General features: G+C 43.5%; 2 protein-coding genes across 3 annotated transcripts in view; one reads left to right on the forward strand and one right to left on the reverse strand.

The window, feature by feature from the left end:
- Nucleotides 1-505: 505 nt before the first annotated feature.
- On the forward strand, nucleotides 506-10,938 carry arhgap35b (Rho GTPase activating protein 35b). Its single transcript, XM_047606193.1, has 7 exons — nucleotides 506-1,126; nucleotides 2,820-6,721; nucleotides 6,919-7,060; nucleotides 7,432-7,509; nucleotides 7,681-7,812; nucleotides 8,023-8,128; nucleotides 8,243-10,938. Exons 2-7 carry the CDS (start codon nucleotides 3,002-3,004, stop codon nucleotides 8,661-8,663), a joined length of 4,599 nt encoding a protein of 1,532 aa, XP_047462149.1. The 5' UTR covers nucleotides 506-1,126; nucleotides 2,820-3,001; the 3' UTR covers nucleotides 8,664-10,938.
- A 2,208-nt stretch (nucleotides 10,939-13,146) lies between these two features.
- LOC125021414 (Down syndrome cell adhesion molecule-like protein 1 homolog) overlaps nucleotides 13,147-20,243 on the reverse strand; it is a 46,552-nt gene continuing 39,455 nt past the window's right edge. For both annotated transcript variants that reach the window (XM_047607478.1, XM_047607477.1), the window contains exons 23-33: nucleotides 20,018-20,181; nucleotides 19,808-19,906; nucleotides 19,313-19,501; nucleotides 18,801-19,088; nucleotides 18,550-18,705; nucleotides 18,392-18,422; nucleotides 18,137-18,255; nucleotides 17,883-18,035; nucleotides 17,162-17,362; nucleotides 16,729-17,040; nucleotides 13,147-16,230 (exon numbers count right to left, since the gene is read on the reverse strand). In XM_047607478.1, coding sequence (XP_047463434.1) covers nucleotides 15,797-16,230; nucleotides 16,729-17,040; nucleotides 17,162-17,362; nucleotides 17,883-18,035; nucleotides 18,137-18,255; nucleotides 18,392-18,422; nucleotides 18,550-18,705; nucleotides 18,801-19,088; nucleotides 19,313-19,501; nucleotides 19,808-19,906; nucleotides 20,018-20,181 — 2,146 coding nt within the window. In that variant the 3' untranslated portion in view covers nucleotides 13,147-15,796. The remainder of the gene's footprint in view (nucleotides 16,231-16,728; nucleotides 17,041-17,161; nucleotides 17,363-17,882; nucleotides 18,036-18,136; nucleotides 18,256-18,391; nucleotides 18,423-18,549; nucleotides 18,706-18,800; nucleotides 19,089-19,312; nucleotides 19,502-19,807; nucleotides 19,907-20,017; nucleotides 20,182-20,243) is intronic.

The following is a 20,243-nucleotide window of genomic DNA, read 5'->3' on the forward strand; positions in this document are numbered from 1 at the left end:
ATTTAACCTGTTTATGCTAAATGACAAGTATGAGAGAAATTTAAATGCTATCTTGTATATTTTGCATTAATACAACACAAACCAGAACCAATATATGTATACTACATAAAAAGGTTAGCTAAAAATAAAGTAACTAAAACTATATTGTCCATCTATTGATCAACGTTGTGTTCCATTGTGTATTGAAAGCTGACATGAGCTATCGTATGATAACTCACAGTTAGTTAGCTTATATTAAATCACTTATGGACTTTAAAAGGTCAGAGAAAGGACCGAGCGTAAGTGAAAGTGAGTCATTTTTGTAGTAAATTGCAGTTCTAGGGCGAGCGTTGAACAAAAATTGTGCCAATAGTTTTGAAATATGGGCCGAGAAATCGATTACTTTTGAGTAACGAGCTCCGCATAGACGGCAGGGCAGCTAGCAACAGAGAGCCGACCTGCTGCAGTTGTGTGAGGGCGCCGCTGGGTGAATTCCTCTCTCCGCCGCTTCAGTCTCCACAGCTCCCCTTTCCCAAAGAAAAGAAGAGGAGAACTAGGTCCGGGGAGGAGGGCCGCCGCCATTATCGGGAAGCTGACAGAAATACCACTTTCACACACGCCATCCGCTCGTAAATTGATCGGGACATGAGCGGTCCGCGTAGCGGCGAAGGCACGTTTGAAAGAGAAACACCACGGCGATTGAAACAAACTCACCGTTGTCTCGTGTGCGCGACCGGCCCAGCGTTATGTGGGCACAACAATGGACAGAATAATTATTGAAAAAGCAACGTGGTGAACCGGGAGGAGGACGAATAAGCAGATTTTATGCACCCGGGTCTCGCATGAGGAGGAAAAAACACCCATGCAAGAAGAAAATCGGATTGTTCTATTGTTCGGGATATTCATTTCTGCCTTGCCCGTGTTTAATTGCAACGAAAAACAGTGATGCAAAACACGAGAATCTGGCGTACACGGGTGGTGGATATTTAATTCAAACGAGCCCGTCGCGCACGTTTCAGTGAAATCGGCGTTGTGTGTGAAAAGAAGCAGTTCGCAGTATATTCTGCGGCTTTTGCTTATGCACATCAGGCGGCGAGGGCTGCGGCAAGCCTGACAGATGCGAGAGGAGAAAGGGAGATATGCGTTGGTACGTATCCTACACGCTCTTTCCTCTTCTTTATTGGCCATTTCCTCCCGAAGCCGTGGAGTGCTACACCCTGTACAGCTGGGTAAATAAATTCCCTTTAAACATCGTGTGTCGGCGTGGAGGAGGTAGGGAGGTAGGCTACCCCACATCTCCGCGCTGCAATTTCATTATGTAGACAGCAAGCAGGCCTGGCGTGGTCAGCTCCCTCCCTCCCTGCGTGCACACTAAAGAAAACATGTTAACTGTTAATCCTTTGCAGAGCATGTAACGTTATAAAATCTAATCAAAGTAAGTAGGTTGGGAGAAACGGATTTGATTGAGTTTGCGCTTTGGCAAGTGGTTTCGATGGAGGTAAATGGGACAGTTTTGGTTATTTATTTTGTTCTATCTGTAAAGAACTTGCCTGCTCATGTTGGGTATCAGGCCTAGCTCAGCTGAGCGGTGTGGACTGCCCATGGTTGCTTTGACCCTGTCGGAGCTGTTGTTTGCCTCTGATGTGTGGCGGTCACATCATGTGGCAGGTTGCTCATTTCATTATAACCCTATTATGCGTCGCGTTTGACTTCTGTGAATCTTATTAGACGTTAATGTTCTGCAGTTGGTTATTTTTCCAACATTGAGCTGACAGTTGCATCAGACATTGCTGTGGTGCTATTATACTTACTATAAAGGAAACGTCATTGCTCTGTGCCTAATATCCTTTTAGCATTGGGGGTCTCAATGAGCAAGTTCAGGGTCATTTGGCATTGATTGCAGGTGTGGCTCATTTCATAAGTTCTTTATTTGTGTTGTTCATTTCATTTAGACGTAAAACTGTTCAGTTAGACTGGATTGTCATTTTAATGCTCATCTCCCCACTCCCTGGTCAGCTGACATTGTCATTTAAAGAACACCACTCCCTATATGTTTCCTGTTAGATTAATGTAATCTTCAGATACTCCTTTGATATTGCAGGAATGCTTCAGAGCAAGTAGTGAAGTGGGTCATTTAATGCACCAGTCAGTCATTGGAAGATTGCTCAGTAATTTTCGTTATAAAAATGGCAAAAAGAGATTTAAGTTGAAAATGCCAGGAATTGGTCTGACTCATCAGTTTGTTACCTTGAGTTTCCAGGGGAAAATGTGAACAATAATTGAACTGAATCATTTGACAAAATAAGCAGAAGATTGGTTCTGCAAATAATATTTGACTGCCAGTTTAATGAAATCTTGTAAGGATTGTATTCTCCCTCATTTATGACTGTGTTTTCATTTTTTTTTTTTTTTTTTTGGTCCTTTCTACATTAAAATCTGTGGTAGGAGTAATATGTTGATTGGTGTTACTGTTCTGTTAACTTCTTCGTGCCTTCATTATGCTTTGCTGGTGGCTAGATAGCATATAAGATAATAACAACTGCCTCAGACACATAATCAAGCCTATAGTCTCAACAAGTTTCTATTATATACAGGCTTTAACTTTGAGAGGCCCATTCTTTCGGTTTATTTGGTATACGTTTAACAAAGAGAATTGCAAAATGGAGCAAAATATTCCACCGGTCATTCTTATATTCCATTAATATTTCGGAGTTGTCAGCTATTAAGCAGGATAGTGGTATTAAGAGGCACACAAAGTAACATACTGGGTCAGTCATCTGCCCTTTTTTGTTTTTCTCCTTTACTCCAAAATTTATGTCTGTTTTCTTTCTGTTTGACAGGATCTGATTCATACAAGGAGTGAATGAAGCTCAAACCACATCACTGCTATTTATTATAACTGAAGCCCAGAAGAAGAAAGAGAAACCTTATCTCCTCTCTGGATCAAGAACTTTATGGACAAACATTTAATTAAACTCCTTTATACAGTGCCTGTTCATGGCAGGATGAGTGTCAGCAGGCTATGATGGCAAAAAAGCAAGATGCACGGTCGCCCATTTACAACCTCATTGTGGTGGGTTTGTCAGGAACTGAGAAAGAAAAGGGGCAGTGTGGGGTTGGAAAGTCCTGCCTGTGTAATAGGTTTGTGCGACCTAGTGCTGATGACTTCTACCTGGATCACACATCAGTGTTGAGCACCAGTGATTTTGGGGGACGAGTGGTTAACAATGATCACTTTCTGTTTTGGGGAGAGGTGGCACGAGTTCTGGAGGAGGGGCCTGAGTGCAGGATGCACGTTGTGGAGCAAACTGAATTTATTGACGATCAGACATTTCAGCCACACCGTAGCACTGCTATGCAGCCCTACATCAAACGGGCAGCCGCAACCAAGCTGGCCTCTGCAGAGAAGCTCATGTACTTTTGTACTGACCAGCTAGGTCTGGAGCAAGACTTTGAGCAAAAGCAAATGCCTGAGGGCAAGCTGCAGGTTGATGGCTTCCTGCTTTGTGTTGATGTGAGCCGGGGCATGAACCGAAACTTTGATGACCAGTTGAAATTCATCACAAACCTGTATGGACAGATTAGCAAGACTAAGAAGCCCATTGTACTGGTCCTCACAAAGTGTGATGAAGGAGTTGAGCGATACATCAAAGATGCACATACCTTTGCTATTACAAAAAAGAGTCTGCCAGTAGTTGAGACATCAGCACGCTCAAATATAAATGTTGACCTTGCCTTCCTTACTTTGGTTCAGCTTATTGATAAGGGCAGGGGCAAGCCCAAGATCATACCATATTTTGAAGCCCTAAAGCTCCAGAGTCAGCAGATAGCCTCTGCCAAGGATCGCTATGAATGGCTAATCAATCGTATAGTAAAGAATCATAATGAAACTTGGTTAAACACTTGTCGCCGCATGAACACCTCCCCAGAGTACAAAGAATATGTCTTCTTGGAGGGAACGGCAAAATGCAAGAAGCTTTTTCAGCAGCATGTCTACCGGCTGAAGCAGGAACATATTGAGAGACGTCGCAAAATATACTTAAGCACTCTTCCCTTAGCACTTAGTTCTTTGGTGCCTGACCTGGTTGAGATAGATCAGTTGAGCTGGTCCGGGGTGCAGAAAGTCCTAGAATCCAAGCAGCACTTTACCCACTGGTTTGTTGTTTTGGAGGACTCGCCATGGGAAGACACATCTCACATTGATAACATGGAAGATGAGCGAATCCCTTCAGACCTCCTGGAGACTGCAGAAGCCGAGGACATATTTAATGCCCACCTAGAACACCTGCGTAATGAGTGCAGACGGGCAGAGATGAGGCAGGAGTTTAAGCAGAAGTTGGCCTCCTCCCCCTTTATCACTCCTGGTAAACCTTGGGAGGAGGCCCGCAGCTTCATAATGAATGAAGAGTTCTACCAGTGGCTGGAGGAGGCAGAGTATTTGGACCTGTACAACCGCCATCAGAAGGAGATCATTGACCGCGCAAAGGAAGATTTTCAAGAGCTTTTGTTGGAGTACTCTGAACTTTTTTATGAGCTTGAAGTCGATGCCAAGCCAAGCAAGGAGAAGATGGGTGCAATACAGGAGGTTTTGGGGGAGGAACAGAGGTTCAAGGCTCTACAAAAGCTTCCTGCTGAAAGAGATGCTCTAGTATTGAAGCATATCCACTTTGTCTATCACCCCACCAAGGAGACCTGCCCTAGCAGCCCTCACTGTGGAGACTCTAAGATTGAACAACTTTTAGCCTCACGCTTCCCCACATGTTACCCCTTTTTTGATGTGAAAGCTCATTTTGGGGACACCAAGGCTGACAGAATTAATCTTGTCATACTGGGAAAGGATGGACTGGCCAGAGAATTTGCTAATGAGATCAGGACTCTCTGCACAAATGATGACTGGTATGTGTTAGATGGGAAGATGTATGAATTGACACTGCGACCCATTGAGGGAAATGTACGTCTTCCAGTGAATTCCTTCCATACCCCCACCTTCACCCCCCATGGATGCCTGTGTCTGTATAATTCAAAAGAGTCCCTCTCCTATGTCATTGAAAGCCTTGAGCGACTCAGAGAATCAACTCTAGGTCGAAGGGATAGCCAGCTGGCCCAGTTGCCAACTTCACTGCTTTTGGTCACTAAAAGAGGTGTAGGATCATATATTGATATAGGTGGAGACACTGCCTTAAACCTAATAACACAGGGACAGCAGGTTGCAAGGAGACTGCAGTGTAGCTTTTTAGACCCAGCCTCCCCTGGTGTGGGCTATGGCCACCATGTCAATGAGAGTCAAATTAACCAGGTGCTGAGGGGCCTTCTGGATATTAGGAGGAGCACATCTTTTAGTAGCAGTTCTCCACCTCTACTCCCTGAGCCTCCAGGCCTCCGAGACTCTCCTCACCAGCCGGTCCCAGAGGCAGACCTTCGCATTGTCATGTGCTTGATGTGTGGAGATTCCTATGACATTGAGCAGCTCCTGTCCCCTTTCCTAATGCATCAGCACTGCAGACCGATGTCTAATAGTGGCACTTCTGTGTTGCTGGAGCAGACAGTTGGTGGTCACAAGCTGGCCATAGAGCTCTCTCTGCTATCATACCATGCCTCCTTCACTTTGCGTAAGAGCAGGCTAGTACACGGCTACATTGCTGTGTACTCAGTCTCCCGAAAAGCCTCCCTGGAGACCCTGTGTGCATTCTTGTGTGAGGTTCAGGACATCATACCAATTCAGCTGTTGGCAGTGGGAGATAGCCAAGCAGAGCTCACTGACAGCGACTATGCATGTGAGCAACTTATCCAGGGGGAGGAACTAGCCCATGAGATTGAGGGTCGCTTCAATAGCTTGGTTTGTGGGTCTGGGGGTGTGGTGGGAGGCCTGCACAGGATAGAAATGTTCCATTCTTTTTTGATGGAGGTGGTAGAGAAACGCAACATTGTGGAGGCCACACACATGTACGATAATGTTGCTGAAGCGTGCACAAATGAAAATGTGTACTCCCCGCGCTGCAGTTCTCCCAGTCCTGTCACCATGTTGCTGGATTCAGAAGATGATGTTGAGCCATCACCCCCATACTACGATGGCACACTCACTTCTCATAGTGGGGGCTTCCACTTGCCTGATTTAGATTCTAGTGACATCTCTGTCATCTCTGATATCAGGGACATTGAGAATAAACTCAACAACAAAGTACCCCCCCAAGTGAGAGTTAAACCCGGCGTCACTTTTGACTTCCGCAAGATGAGCCGTAACCCATATATTGATACACTCGGACATCGTCGCTCTCTGCCCTCTGCTGTTACCTGGGTTCCTGGTGGAGATGTGGGCTATGATCCCTCAGATTATGCTGAACCCATTGATGCTGTGTCAAAGCCCCGCCCTAGCAATGAAGAGATCATCTACTCGGTGCCCCATGACAGCACACAAGGAAAGATAATAACCATTCGAAACTCCAATAGGATGCACTCCAATGGAAATGGCTCTGACAGTGAAGCAGACAGCAGCTCTCTGGAAAGGAGAAGAAAGTTCTCAGCAGTCGGGGTGAAGCCCCGGCTGTATCGTGACCGCTCTAAGCGGCTGGGCAAGTTCAGCAGCTTTCGCACAAGCTTCATCGGTAGTGATGATGAAATGGGAGCGCTTCCAAAATCCAAAGAAGATGACTTTGGGACACTGAAAGGTGAAAGTCTGGTTAATGAGGAAATTGAGGATCCAAAGAAGAGGAACATTCTGAAGAGCCTGCGACGAACAGCCAAGGTATGTATTGAGTCACCTTTTTCTGTTGAAATATTTTTATCTCATATAGAAGTTGTTATTGATGTTAGTGATTTCTGCCAATGATAAACAAGACATTTTGTGAGAGGCTAGCGAGTGTCCATGTAATTAGCAATTTGCAGCACTCAGTTCTTCTGCCTTTCTTTTTTTTTTTTTTGCCTTTCTTTTTTTATTTACAGAAATCAAGACCAAAGCCCCGTCCAACTATTCCCAAGCCCTTGGAAAGCAATTACTTTGGTGTCCCCCTAGTGAATGTGGTATCCCCAGATAGACCAATTCCGCTGTTCATCGAGAAGTGTGTTCGCTTCATTGAGACAACAGGTATTGTCTTTTGTCCTATAACCTTGTTGAACTGTATGGATATGTAGATTCTAAACACATATTCTGGCAAATCCTGACAATAGTCATTCATCATTTTTTTCATCTGTAAATAAATATCTTGAAATGTATATGATATCAATTTAAACATGCCTTTTGTAAGATTTGTTAAACCTGATCACCAGTTCATAATCACATTGTGATGTGAAACTGACACCAGGGAGTATTAAGTACTCCTCCAGAAACTTCATCTGCATCGTCCTGTCTGCTCGCAAAGGGGCTAATGAAGTGTTTGTGCTTTGCCTGTTTCCCTGCGGTGACACCCCACCCACACCTTCCCTCTTTTCTCTACTGCGCTCTTTTTTCCCCCTCAGGCCTGAACACAGAGGGTTTGTACCGTGTGAGCGGCAACAAGTCTGAGATGGAGAGCATGCAGAGGCAGTTTGAACAGGGTGAGCTGCTCGTCGTACTTGCTTGAAGCAGCTGTTTGACGTGTAATTATGTGACTGCCTATTCAGAACATAAACAGAGAGTTACTAGAGGATGTGCAGCAGATTATTTGGTCTTGAAGACAGCTGCTTTCTGACTTGATCTCTTTTAACTCTGTTTTTCTCTTTGTGTAGACCACGGATTAGACCTAGTGGAGAAAGATTTCTCCATAAATACTGTGGCTGGAGCCCTGAAAAGCTTCTTCTCCGAGCTGCCTGAGCCCCTGTTGCCTTCTGCTCTGCAGGTGGAGCTGCTGGATGCTTTCAGTAAGCAAACACTGCTGGGCTGGGAGGGTCTTTACGAGAACATAAAAAGATTATTTCTTTAGGAGGGAAGAGGGTAGGGAATATTTTTTGGCGGACATGCTTTGTTCAGTTTTAAATATTTCAGCTTTTTTTTATGATGGTGTAGAGCTTTAAATTACAATTTGATGATGGGAATTTTGTTCTAATGATAAAAAAAAACTATCTGTGCAGAAATTAATGACAGAGAACAGAGGTTATACACCATGAAGGATGTCCTGAGGAGGTTCCCCAGGGAGAATTATGATGTCTTCAAATATGTAGTGAGCCACTTACACAAGTAAGTTCACCTTCCTGTTGCGTAAATCATCTTCATTGATTGGGAGTCTTCTGTGGTTCTTGTTTCTCCATATGATGAATGTATAAACTGGTGTGGCGCTGTGTGTTTTCCAAGGGTGAGCCAGCTGAGTAGACTGAACCTGATGACCAGCGAAAACTTGTCCATCTGTTTCTGGCCCACCCTCATGAAGCCTGACTTCTCCACTATGGATGCCCTGACTGCCACACGCACCTACCAGACAATCATTGAGATCTTCATCCACCAGTGTGCATTCTTCTTCTACAACCAGCCCCTCATCGACTCCCCCACCGGCCTGGCGGGCCTTGCGGGCCTCCCTGCCTCACCCACCACCACCCTCAGTGGGAGCTCGGCCTACTCCTCCTACCGCTCCTCTCCGCCCCACACCGCCGCACACTTCAGCCCCCTGCAGCAGTCGCCGCCCACCACCCCCCAGTCTCCCCTGCAGTCTCTGCTCCCTCCCCTCCACCAGCACCCCCACTCCCACCATTCCCCTGCTGAACAAGAGACACTGTGAGAGACAATGAAACCATGTGTGCCCATGACGATGCTGGACCTTATCACCAACACTTAGAAAAATAGAAAAAAAAAAACATAAAAATACAACATGTGCACACATTTTGATCATGGACAATGTAGTTTATGAAGACAGAGAGATAGAAAATGTCTGAGAAACTCTCCCAACCTGCTGTTTTTATTCATACATGTGTGCATCAGGGCAGCATACTATTATCAGTGAAGCTTCCTCTGCCCTCCGAGACTCTGATCTCTGGCAACTGGATGTCGGGTCAGAAGTGGAGGACAGGGGTCACTGTCACACCAAGCCTCTCCTCTGTCAACAGCCACCACTTATGCTACACTACCAAGAAATAGAAGCCTCTACGCCAAGCTGGAAGAAATGATTTGTGGCCACCATGTTTTTATCATGTGTAAAAACTCTTTTAGTTTTTTTTTTTTTTCTTGAAAGTACTGCCACTGGATTTATAGACTGGTCCTCTGTAGGTCCTTTGGGCAGCAGTTTGCTCCACATAGCAGAGGTTCCTCTGTGTCTGCCTTTTGGGTTTGTCTCATCGGCTCTACTTGAGGAGTCCATGCGGGGAGGGAGGGGTAAGGGGGCGGGCCGAACACATCCAGGGATGCACTTTAATGATCACTGTTTTTTTTTCTCTCTCAAAAGGGTTGTTTTTGACATACTGTGTTCTCGTGTGTTTTTAATTTCACAGCTCAAACAGCCATACCCATTGCCTCTACAGAGCTCTGGCAGATCAAACCTTGTTTACATGATTTTTTTTTGTATCCACAAACTTATCTGAAGCACTTTTTTTATAGTGTAGTGTTAAATATGAAGAAATGCCACACTGATTAATTGTCCATATTGTTTGTGGTTGGGTGTGGCATCAGTGCAGACTTGTAACACATCAAGATCCCCTTGTAAAAACTTATTAAGTGGATCCAGAGGTCCTGTCTTTAGGTTAATGGGCAATCTGAATCCACTCATGCTCCTCATTCATCCAGCCATGTGAAAAATAGTTTTGTTTGTCCTCTTTCTAGCCGCAGGTTGATGCTTTGGGACATTCGAGTTCACCCTAATGTCATGGAAGACTTTGCCTGCTGTTAGTCAAGTGAAGGAGAAATGCTGCCATTTTGAATGTGTAACCGTGTCATACCATAATACAAACTAACATTACCATCTGGTGTCCATGGAAACCAAATGCTTGAAACCTGATAGGTCGCTGGATGTGTTGCTGTGGCTGTCTATCAAACAAAGCTCTTTGTATTCATGTAACATTATGGACCTTTAACTAAGAAGGTTTAGTATTCTCAACGCACTGTTACCGAATAGTCCTGCTATACAATGGCAAGTAGAATATTTGTGGATGGGACACGTTCAGGAAGCACCAGTGGCCGTTTGCCTGCTCTAGTGAATTAGTTTCATGCTGGCATATTGTCCTCCTTTTTCATTGGAAACAAACGGCACATTTTCAGCTGTAGCACTGTTAATGAAGGCCTGATTGCTTAAACCGTTAAACTTATGAGAGGAAGAAGCACTGTCTGATCCATGGAGACGAGAAAAAACGATCGCCAGACATCAAAGTTCTGGAGGATTGCGGCTCTGTTGTGGTTCTTGATCACAACAGAGAATAATCAGATTATTGGTTTTATTAATATTTGGGAGCATCAATTACTGGTACTTTTGGAATCGTACTGCTGCTGGAAGTCAGTCATTTTACTTCACACTAAAATGAAGGCTCGCCCAGCAGCTGTCCCACTATAACGCGATTCCTGGGAGTATGTAACGTAGCGCATCACTTGACTTCTGATGCAGCTGTGGCAAAAATCTGCCCTTCAGTGAGCAAAGCGTGAGTGCATACTACTCTATAATGGTTGTTTATTTGTATGTTGGGGAACACCACCCTTTAGTCAATGGTAGAAAACATTTCTAGTGTGTATTTCAATGATCGAAAGTCCATTTTTACAATTTTTTGTGAATGGTTCAAGGCCACTTAAGTTTAGTGCATGATTTAAAAAAAAAAAAAGTAAACCCACACACAGAGGGAGAAGGATGGAAACCTCTTCCTATTTTAAAACATGAAATTAGAGCAAAAACAAAAAAAATAACAAAAAAAAAAAAAAAAAATGTTGCTAAAGTGAAATAGCTGAAACATGAAAAGTTTATGTAGTGTGCACCGGAAGCAAACCATGGAATTTGTCTGACTGCAGATAATGTTTGAAGATGAAGGCCTTATTGTGAACTGTATAATAGTTAATAAATTAAATCTTGTAAAATTGTCCTCTGGTTTCTTGTGGTGCATGTGTAGTTGTCTGTCATTGATCCTTTTTTTTTTTTTTTGGACACTCAGTCCTATGTTTTGACAATAATTTGCCTCACATCAGCAGTTTCATTAATATTGTCCCAACAGTGGAGACCGAGCAATTAAGAACAGCAAGCGACTGTTTTTGTTAGTTAAAATTTTGATGTTGATGCGACAATGTAGGCGAAGGCTAATGACGGCTTTAGAAATGCCCCTGCTGCCATTTTACGATTTAATTATAATATGCTATTATCCACTGATTTTCCTGATTGACAGCCTGATACACTAGCAAAGTGAGGCATGAATATATAGCTGCTGATCTTGTACAAATACTGAGAAAGCGTCTCAACTAAAAACACATCGTAGGGATGCACCAATAAGCCACAACATTAAAACTATTGACAGGTGAAGTAAACGTCGACCATCTTGTGACAGTTCAGTGTTCCGCTGGGAAACCTTTGGACCTGGCATTCATGTGGATGTCACAGTGACATGTGTCACCCAGCTAAAAGCAGCTGCAAACTACAGGCCACCGTCCCATAGCAAAATGTATCCTGTCATGTGCCACAGCACAGAACTGCTTGTAGGAACACTCAGAAGACATGAAAAGTAGTCCAAGGTGTCCAACCTCCCCAGATCCCAAACTTATAGTTTCTCCAGGATCCACCTGTCCCCACAGGACCCAAAGGATCCCTTTACCAACACCCTGATGCCAGACACCACCGCACAACCTCAAATGGCTTGTTTCTATTCCCCAGTGAGTACAATCCATTTGGAAACAAAAATGCGGCCTACAAAATATCAAGATGGTTTTAATGTTCACACCAATCTGTGTATGTTCTTCAAGGATGATGATGTTTACGTGACCCTCCGTAACAATAAGGTGACCATTAATTCTGCACAGCATATGGTCCATGCAGGCATGCCTCTACTGTAGTGACTAGGAGTTATAGTATTTAGGCACTGGTTCATGTGACTCTGAGAAACATCAATTATTCACAGCATATCCGTCATGAGTGACTGCACTCTTTTGGGACATGACTTTCGTCACAGTATCCATTAACCTCTGTGGAAGCGGTAGGGCACTGTAATGCTGTAACGCCATCTTGTGGCTGCATACGCATGGAGCGGAGAAAGAGGTGGGGCTCCATGGTCGAGTGTTGTATTGCCTCATTTACAAGTCAGTCTTTACATTTGTGCATGGGTGCACAGGACCATGCACAATTGGAAAAGGTCATTCTACTTATTTAAACACAAAAGTCAATTTACACTTCATGAGGAAGCTGCACACATTTTCTGTGACGACAGGAGTTTCCTGAAGTTTATAACATCATGTTATGTCACTAACATCATGGCTCCGCATTTAAAGTAAGCTTATACAATAAACTCTGAATAGTAAAGTGGGGTTTGCACCGATCAAGCATAACATTATGACCTTATATTGTGTAGGTCTCCCCTGTACCTCCAAAACAGTTGTGCCTCATCAGAGAATGGACATGGGTCTTCTGAGGGTGTCCTGTGGTGTCTGGAAACAGGATGTTGTTAGTGGGGGCCTTTGGGTCCTATGGGTTGAGGGGAGGGGCCTCTGTGGATCATCCCACAGATATTATTTGATCAGTTTGGATCTAATGAATTTGGAGTTCTTTGTTCCTGAACCAGACTATAGTGGTTTTTACTTTTATGTGCAACGAAGCTACAGTGGCAAAGTAATTTCCCTCATGGATCATTAAATCTGTCGATGTCTAAGTCTAGGTCTAAAGTCTTTGCTCCTTCCATCTTTGATTATTAAGTCTCTGCAGTGTGTGGTGCATACCAACATAGGCCAAGAATAGCACTGCATATTGTTGATTTTACGCATTCTGTTATTAGATTCCAGTTGTTCATTGTAATAAGGGGTTTGCCACATTAATACTGGACAAACTTTTCATGTTCAGCTCATATTTTATTTGCTACTTTTAAATATTATCTGTTAAGTATCTCCATGCCAAATGTCAGCCTGTCACAGATTGGTCTAGTGACCAATCCAAACACAAGGAACTTTTCTTTCACTTTCCCCATCTCATGTCAGGTTCTTGCCAGCACAAAGCTCTCCTTCTGGCTGCCTTATCTGTTAATTCAGTCTGAGTGATAGTTCAGACACAGATAAACCCATAAACAAACCCGTTGATAAGAACAGAAGCCGTGACATATGAAAGATAGCTTTATTGCACAAGGTGTTAGAATGATCTTTTTAGTTTTTGCTTTCTTTTCATAGAAAATGTACCTTTGAACACAAGCAATTGCCGTAACAAGCAACTCAAACAAATGTTTGGGATACCCTCAACATTTTTTTTTTTTTTTTTTTTTTTAGTTTTCGATTTTCATACATTTTTTCCTTCGATTTTTCCCTTTTAGCAAGCATGCAATGACTTTTCTGAGGATGAACAAAATACAAAATAATGATAATAAAAAAAGTAAATAGGACAAATGACAACATCAAAAGACCTTTAAAAAAGAATAAAAATTCAACAAATTTGTATCAAAAACATAAAGGGAAAGAAAAATGTTTTTTTTTTTGTTTTGTTTTTTTTGCCCATTTCAGAAGTAAAATATTTTATTTTCGATACTATTTCAATTTTGAAACTGGGGCATTCAACCCTGATGTGTCCCCTGATTTATTCTGACGAAAATAGCTCTTCATACAAAACTGTGTTTTATGTACAAGACTTAATCTATAAACAACACTGACGAAGGTGGAGATGATGGATCTAGTATGGTTAGGGTGATGAAGGTTTACTTTAATTCATCAGAATGGGGGAAAATGACGGGAGCCTGAATGATTCAAGTTTACAGACCGACTCCAGTCCAGTATATACACAATACAATAGTAGTTTGTGTGACCAAAAGAGCTATGAGTCCCTGATTTCACTTGGCTGAACTAGTTTTAGCCACAGGCCACATAGCTTAGAACCGTTTGGCCTATGGAACCAAAATTTTGACAAAACCCAAACAAATTAAAATGAATCTAACAAATCAAAATTGACAGACTGACATACTCCCCTCCCATGAACAGACAAACAAGCAAACAAAGCAAATGGATAAATAAATATAAACCACAAAACACTATCATGGAGATGCTTGAAAAAGACATTCCAATAGGTTGTTGTGTGAATGTACATTAGTGGGTATGGAGATAAAGAAAGCGGGACATTTACAGTACTTCAGACAGGACAACAACAAAGATATCAATCGAGTCAACATTATATAATTTTTTTTTTTTAAACTGAACTCCCTGACATATAGCATCATTAAATTATTTTACTTCATTCACATTATTACTGGCAATCCTTCAGCCAACTGTCTCTTTTTCTTTGTAGGGCAAGGACTGGCTGACTGAGAAGGCAGAAGATACAACACTATACCTGTGACTGTCAGTCTCTGCCATCCATGCCACAAACATGCAGAGACTTTAATACTGTATAGATACTGGAGTCTGTAACCAGCATAAAACTTATTATTTGGGGATCCTCTGAGACACTGATTTGGCTTCTTGAATGCTATTGTATTTACCAACCTCTCAGGCTCACAAAAGCCTAAATAAAAAACCAAGGAGCCTATATCTTTATGAGCAGACTTAAATAATGCTACAGAAATCCTTGAAGGCCTTGTGTCATGATTGTTTCCACCAAACACAAACAGCGTAGCAGGCGTTGCAATCCAGGGACATCAGTTCACCCAGCGTTCTCTTGCCTGTCGTGCCTTTCCCATGCTGACATGGGGCTAGGAAAGCACCGCTCACCAGACTGAAACACTCCTCTGTTAGTCGGCCTGCGTACTATACACTACAGAACCTCCCGTATATATACTAAACACTTTCTTTCTTAAGTCAAACCTTTGTAAATTTCTCTTTTTTTAAATTTCATGATTGAGCGATTGTCTCATTCTTAAAATTGGACATTAAATTGCTGTATATACTACTACACTATTGTAGTACACACAATTTATACTTTGTCATAATTTCACTTAAATGTCAATAATATACCTATATAGAAATATATATGTAAATTCTTTATAATACCAAATATGCTCTATTTGTAATGCGAGAAATTATATCTGGTTGATTTGGGGTGTCGTGATTTAAAAAGTTTGACACTGTTCAGCTGCAGAGCGAAGTGTGGAGGATGTGGTAGAAATTCGATCTTTCTTGGAAGTGAAACTGAATCATTACTTTTGGAATCAACATTAAGAGAGAATCTGCCAATAGCAATTTGGGACTTCAAGAGACACAAAAAGGGTGAAAGATACAGTAAGAATAGGGAACTTAAGTGGAAGTCTTGCAAATTGACAATAATACTCAAACTATGGAGGACAGTATGTGTGTGCGTATGAGAGACAGGATGGCCACACAGCTTCATACTGGCTATTGTAGTCTTCATCATCATAAACATAGAGCTTCTAGCTCCTCGGTTATTGTCAGTATTTCCAAATGACCACAGAAATAACTTCCTGTTGTTTTTTTTTTTGTTGTTTTTTTTGTTTGTTTTGTTTTGTTTTTGTTTTTTTTTTGCTGTGCAACTCCTGCGAGAACGCGGAGCTGAGCACCAGCCGGCTGGAACTGTTAGTTGGTTGGTTAGTAGTTCTTTTAGAGAGTCCCAGGAGCATGAATAGTAGGGTTATCTGGGTCTCTGTCTGGGAGAACATCTTTCCCAGGGAAAATTAGACAGGATGCTGGGCAGTTCACCATTAGTTGGGTTTAAAGAAAGATGGCCGCATGCCCGTTCTGGCCCGGACTGAAGAGTGCCAGAGTGGCACTGGCTGAGGAGTGAGACAGCAGTGCAAGTCTGTGCAGGTGAGCGGACTACACCAGTGTGTATGACTTGGAGTAAGCGCCCACACTCTGTTTCTGCAGTCTCCCCAGTGCAGAGGAGCTGCTCTCTAGCAGCGAGTCTCTGGAACCCCCCACTTTGTTACTGTTGGTGGGGTTGCTGCTCGTGCTGGAAGTAGAAGCTGTTGCTGCATTGTTGGAGCTGGGCATGGTGAGAGTCCTTTGGGGCAAGGTGGCAGTGCCCGAGCTCGCACCCAAGCTGCCCAGCCCAGAATGGCCCAGAGTCAGGGCCTGCTGCTTGGCAGGGTCTAGAGTCTTGTGACGGCCCTGGGTGTGATACGCCCGCTGCGTCAGGCTGCGGATTGAGGCTTCCCTCGGTGGTACAGCTGGGCACGGGTCATGAAGCTCCCCTTGCTTGCGGAAGAATGGGTCCGTCTTCATGTAGAGGGGTAGATTGCAGAATTCACCTAAGGAGCGACGGAAGACAAAACCATTTATGTTTGCTTACAAAATGACAGATTTATGTGACTTTTAATTTGATGTGTGGGGTGAGGAATCATGAGACATATTGTTTCCTTGTGTAGCATTTTTTGAAGGGAAGGGAAAGGTCCCTTCGTCCCTTCATTGGGACGCTGTGTATTTGTATTTGTTTGGCTCACATTCCATTTTGTGTCTCTTCACATATATTGTGTCTATTTCAAGTCACTGGAAATGAAATCCTATCTGCTTTTGGTTTAGTCATGACCATATTATTTGTTGCTCTCAGTCAAGTAACTGATCACCCACAATACCTACTGTAGGTAGGAGGCACAAGAATGTGCTGTTTATGGTAAATGTCTCAACAAGTGGTAGTACTATGTGAACTGAGTGCAAAACCAAATAATAAAGAGCAAGCATTCATCAAAGATAAACAAAGTAGAAGTCAGAAGTTCCCTTCAGAAATCTCGCTCATCGTTCATACTTACTTTTGTTAGCGCGGTGGGGAATGGGCACGGCCACATTTTTTCCGCGGTCATAGTCCTGCGGTTTGGGCGGCGATGCGGTGAAGCGGCAGATGCCTGGTTCAGACGGTGTGCTGAGGGAGGTCATGCTGTCTGCCGGGTCATTGGTACCTGTTGTCATTTGGTCAGATGAGCTGTCAGAGATGAAACACTCTGTGATGGTAAACTTGGCGTGCTGCAGGTGCTCCTCCAGCTTGGCGTGCTCGTAGGCCCTAGCCAACTCCTCGTAGGTGGAGGAGGCGCTCTCCGTTGACACCATGCTGTTCCGACCCTTATCTGGAAACAAAATGTACATGTTTTCTTGTAAAAGTTGGACTTCAATTTCAAAACAAACTAAACTTTTCTTCTTCTACACAGAAAACGAGGAGTGTTGTTCAGCATTGTGGGATTGACCCACCTGTGTCTTGTGAGAGGCTGGCGCTGTAGCTGTCGCTCTCAGTGGCAGTGATGCCATGAGAGCCCATTGTCCGCCAGTCAGAGGTCAGAGTCCGTGCAGAGGCCGTCGACTGGCTCTGACTCGGTCGACTCAGAGTCCACTGGCTCGAGTATCTGTTCCTGGAGCTGTGGGCTGATTTTATGCTCTTCCTGGACACGGGATCTGGAAGATTTCACAGAGATCAGAGAATAGCTTGATGTTACACAGGCTGTGTATCCCTGCATTAACCATCACGAACTTTAAAGGTCTCATCGTCTTCATGGCTTTAGCTTGAGTCAGTGAAGAGATCAGTGCTTTCACTCAGATTTAAGGAGAAGGTTTGGTTTCTTTGAAGTTGGGTTGTATGAGGTACTTATCTATGAGTCAGTTTATCGCGTACAGTAAATGGAGAAAAATGTATTTTAACCACCTAAAACGACCAACAACTTCTGTGTTCTGCAAGGTAAAATGACTGTTTTTATGAATGGCTTTGAAGACAGCAGCAAAATCGATAGTTCCCCGTTGATAAAGCAAACTGAAGCCATGTTAATGTTCTAAATAAAGTGTACACTTACAACTGACTATGGATAAATATCTCATACAACGCCACTTCAAAGAAAACCCAACTGAACTTCTCAGTCTCTTTTGCGAAAAGCTGTGATTTATAACAAAACCATTTCTTTAAAACGAAAAACAAACTCACTTGTACCAGGGCGGATGTCCGACATGTCAATCAAAGGCCCTGAATTCTGGATAAGGGCCTGGTGATGCAGAGACACGCCTGTGCAGAAGTTCTGAGGATTCACTGATTGACTGAACTCAGTGTCTGTCACTGGCACCGCTGCCTTGTCTTCTCCTGTAGCGCAACAAATATACCAGTTAGATTAAAAGCTATGCACTATCGGAAAAAGGGTTAAAGTGGTGTTGTTGTTGTGTTGCTGACATGTGGACACATGCCTATCTGTTTGATGCCTTCTTTGTCCTCAATGAGAAGCTGAACACGTGGGATGTCAATATGGAGCCTTGGTCCTTGAGGAGGGCCCTTCACAGGCGTGTCTATGCTGCGATTGTTCTTGCTACACACACAGACGTGACAAATGTGTTCAACCTGATGTCTCTTGTGAGGCTTTTATAATTGTATTACAATGACCAATGTAAAATATCATATCCTCTGTGCAGTAGTCATAAAAAGCAATGTGTGTTGCTTCTTACCTGATAAGCATCTCAGCAAGGCTCTTAGCATCTATAAGAAGACAGTATCTTAATTAGATTATAGTTGGCTGTGGAGATAATCCTTTCAACTTGTCACACTGTGTTACATTAATCCATTAAACACAATATCATCGGAGAACTCTTCTACTTTCTCTCACCTCTAAGTCGTTTAAGCCTCTTCTCCTTGCGTTTCTTTCGAATAATGAAGAGCAACGCGACGCCCAGGGTAACCAGGATGACAGGAGAGCCAATGGAGAAGAGCTTTTTAACATCATCCCCCTCTCCACGAGCTGATTTAATGGGGGGGATTGTACCTAACAAGAGTAAAAGAAAGAAAGCAAAGTCTAATTTAGAAAAGCACACAGGTAGAGAAATGCACATTAGAAAAATTGTAGGAGGGAACCCTTACTGCCATCATAGTCGGTGGTAGCAAACTGGGAGCTCTGGTTGCCACACCCGGCACTGTTACAGGCCTTCATTTTGAGCTCATACCAGGTGGCCTCACGCAGCTCACTGAGGAAGAGCTGTGTGGTAGAGTTGGCCTTGAGGCTCTGCCAGGCCCAGGTGCCTTTGGGCCTAAAGTCCAGCATCAGGTCAGTGATGGGGCAGCCGCCGCTGGTCCAGCCCTGCAGGTTGAGCCCTGCATGAGTGGAGTTGATGTGCGTGAGCAGTGGCTGGTCCTTGTTGAAAACTGGTTCTGGAGAAAGATACGGAACAAGAAAAGGTTAGAGAGTGAGTTATTATGCCACCAAAGCAATGTAAATATTACCAGTGTAGCTGTGAAGAATTATGAGTATTATTCCACTAAGACCACAGTGAGCATTATTACACAACAGTATTGAATTTAAAAAGAACTATATGAATATATAAAAGAACAAATATTTAACCATTTCCTACAATGCTCTTGCATTCATCCCTCACCTCTTCCATGTGTCTTGGCCTCAATGATCTCACTGATCCGTCCTGAGCCCACGCTGTTTTTGGCAGCCAACTTGACCTTGTACCAGGTTCCACAGCGAAGATTGTCCAGTCTGAAGGAACGTTCACTGGAGCTGATAAACACATCCCTCCACTCCTCCGTATTATCCACAGAATACTGCAAGACAAATCCTGTAGGCGCACAACACAGCTTTAAGTTAAACACAAGGCTTGAGAACACAACAAAGGCTCTGGTGGATCCTTGTTGCAGTTACATGTGTTGGACACCAGGAGGCAACAATCAGCTATAATTAGATAAGTCAGCTTTACCCTGACTTCTTTCTACCCAGAAACACAAGCTCATTGGATAATTGCATGAATAAAAATAAAATAAACTGATAACAACAGGGGGAAGCGCACTAAAATAATCTTTCACGACTTCTAATACTCGTTCTTGAAGCAGCAGCAAGGTGGGCAGAGATTTAATCAGGAGCATACCTCTGATGGAGCTTCCTCCGTTGTCCCCAGGGATCCAAGCCAGGGTGATGGAGGAGGTGGAGGTAGTGGAGACCGTTAGACGAGGCTGGTCAGGAGGAACTGGTCGCACAGACACAGACAGTGACTCAACAACAGAAGAAACTTTTCAAATCAAAGACCTGCAAAACCTCCGGTCAGTCCCGTTAAGATGAATCTTTTGCTTGTTATTACCTTGCACCACGAGATTGACTATGATGGTGTCAAAGCCAAGGGTGTTAGTGGCCGTGCAGGTGTAGTACCCAGAATCCTCTGCTTTGACTGAACGTAGCACCAATGTGCCGTTGGATAAGATCTGCCGCTGACTGTCAGCTGTCACGGGAATGGCTGAGTCCTCGCTGAAAAGGAAACAGTCGGGTCACAGAGAGTTAACAACCTCATCTTGGGGAGAGCAGAGTTA

The sequence above is a fragment of the Mugil cephalus genome, chromosome 15 (assembly GCF_022458985.1).
Source record: "Mugil cephalus isolate CIBA_MC_2020 chromosome 15, CIBA_Mcephalus_1.1, whole genome shotgun sequence".
Taxonomy (NCBI): domain Eukaryota; kingdom Metazoa; phylum Chordata; class Actinopteri; order Mugiliformes; family Mugilidae; genus Mugil; species Mugil cephalus.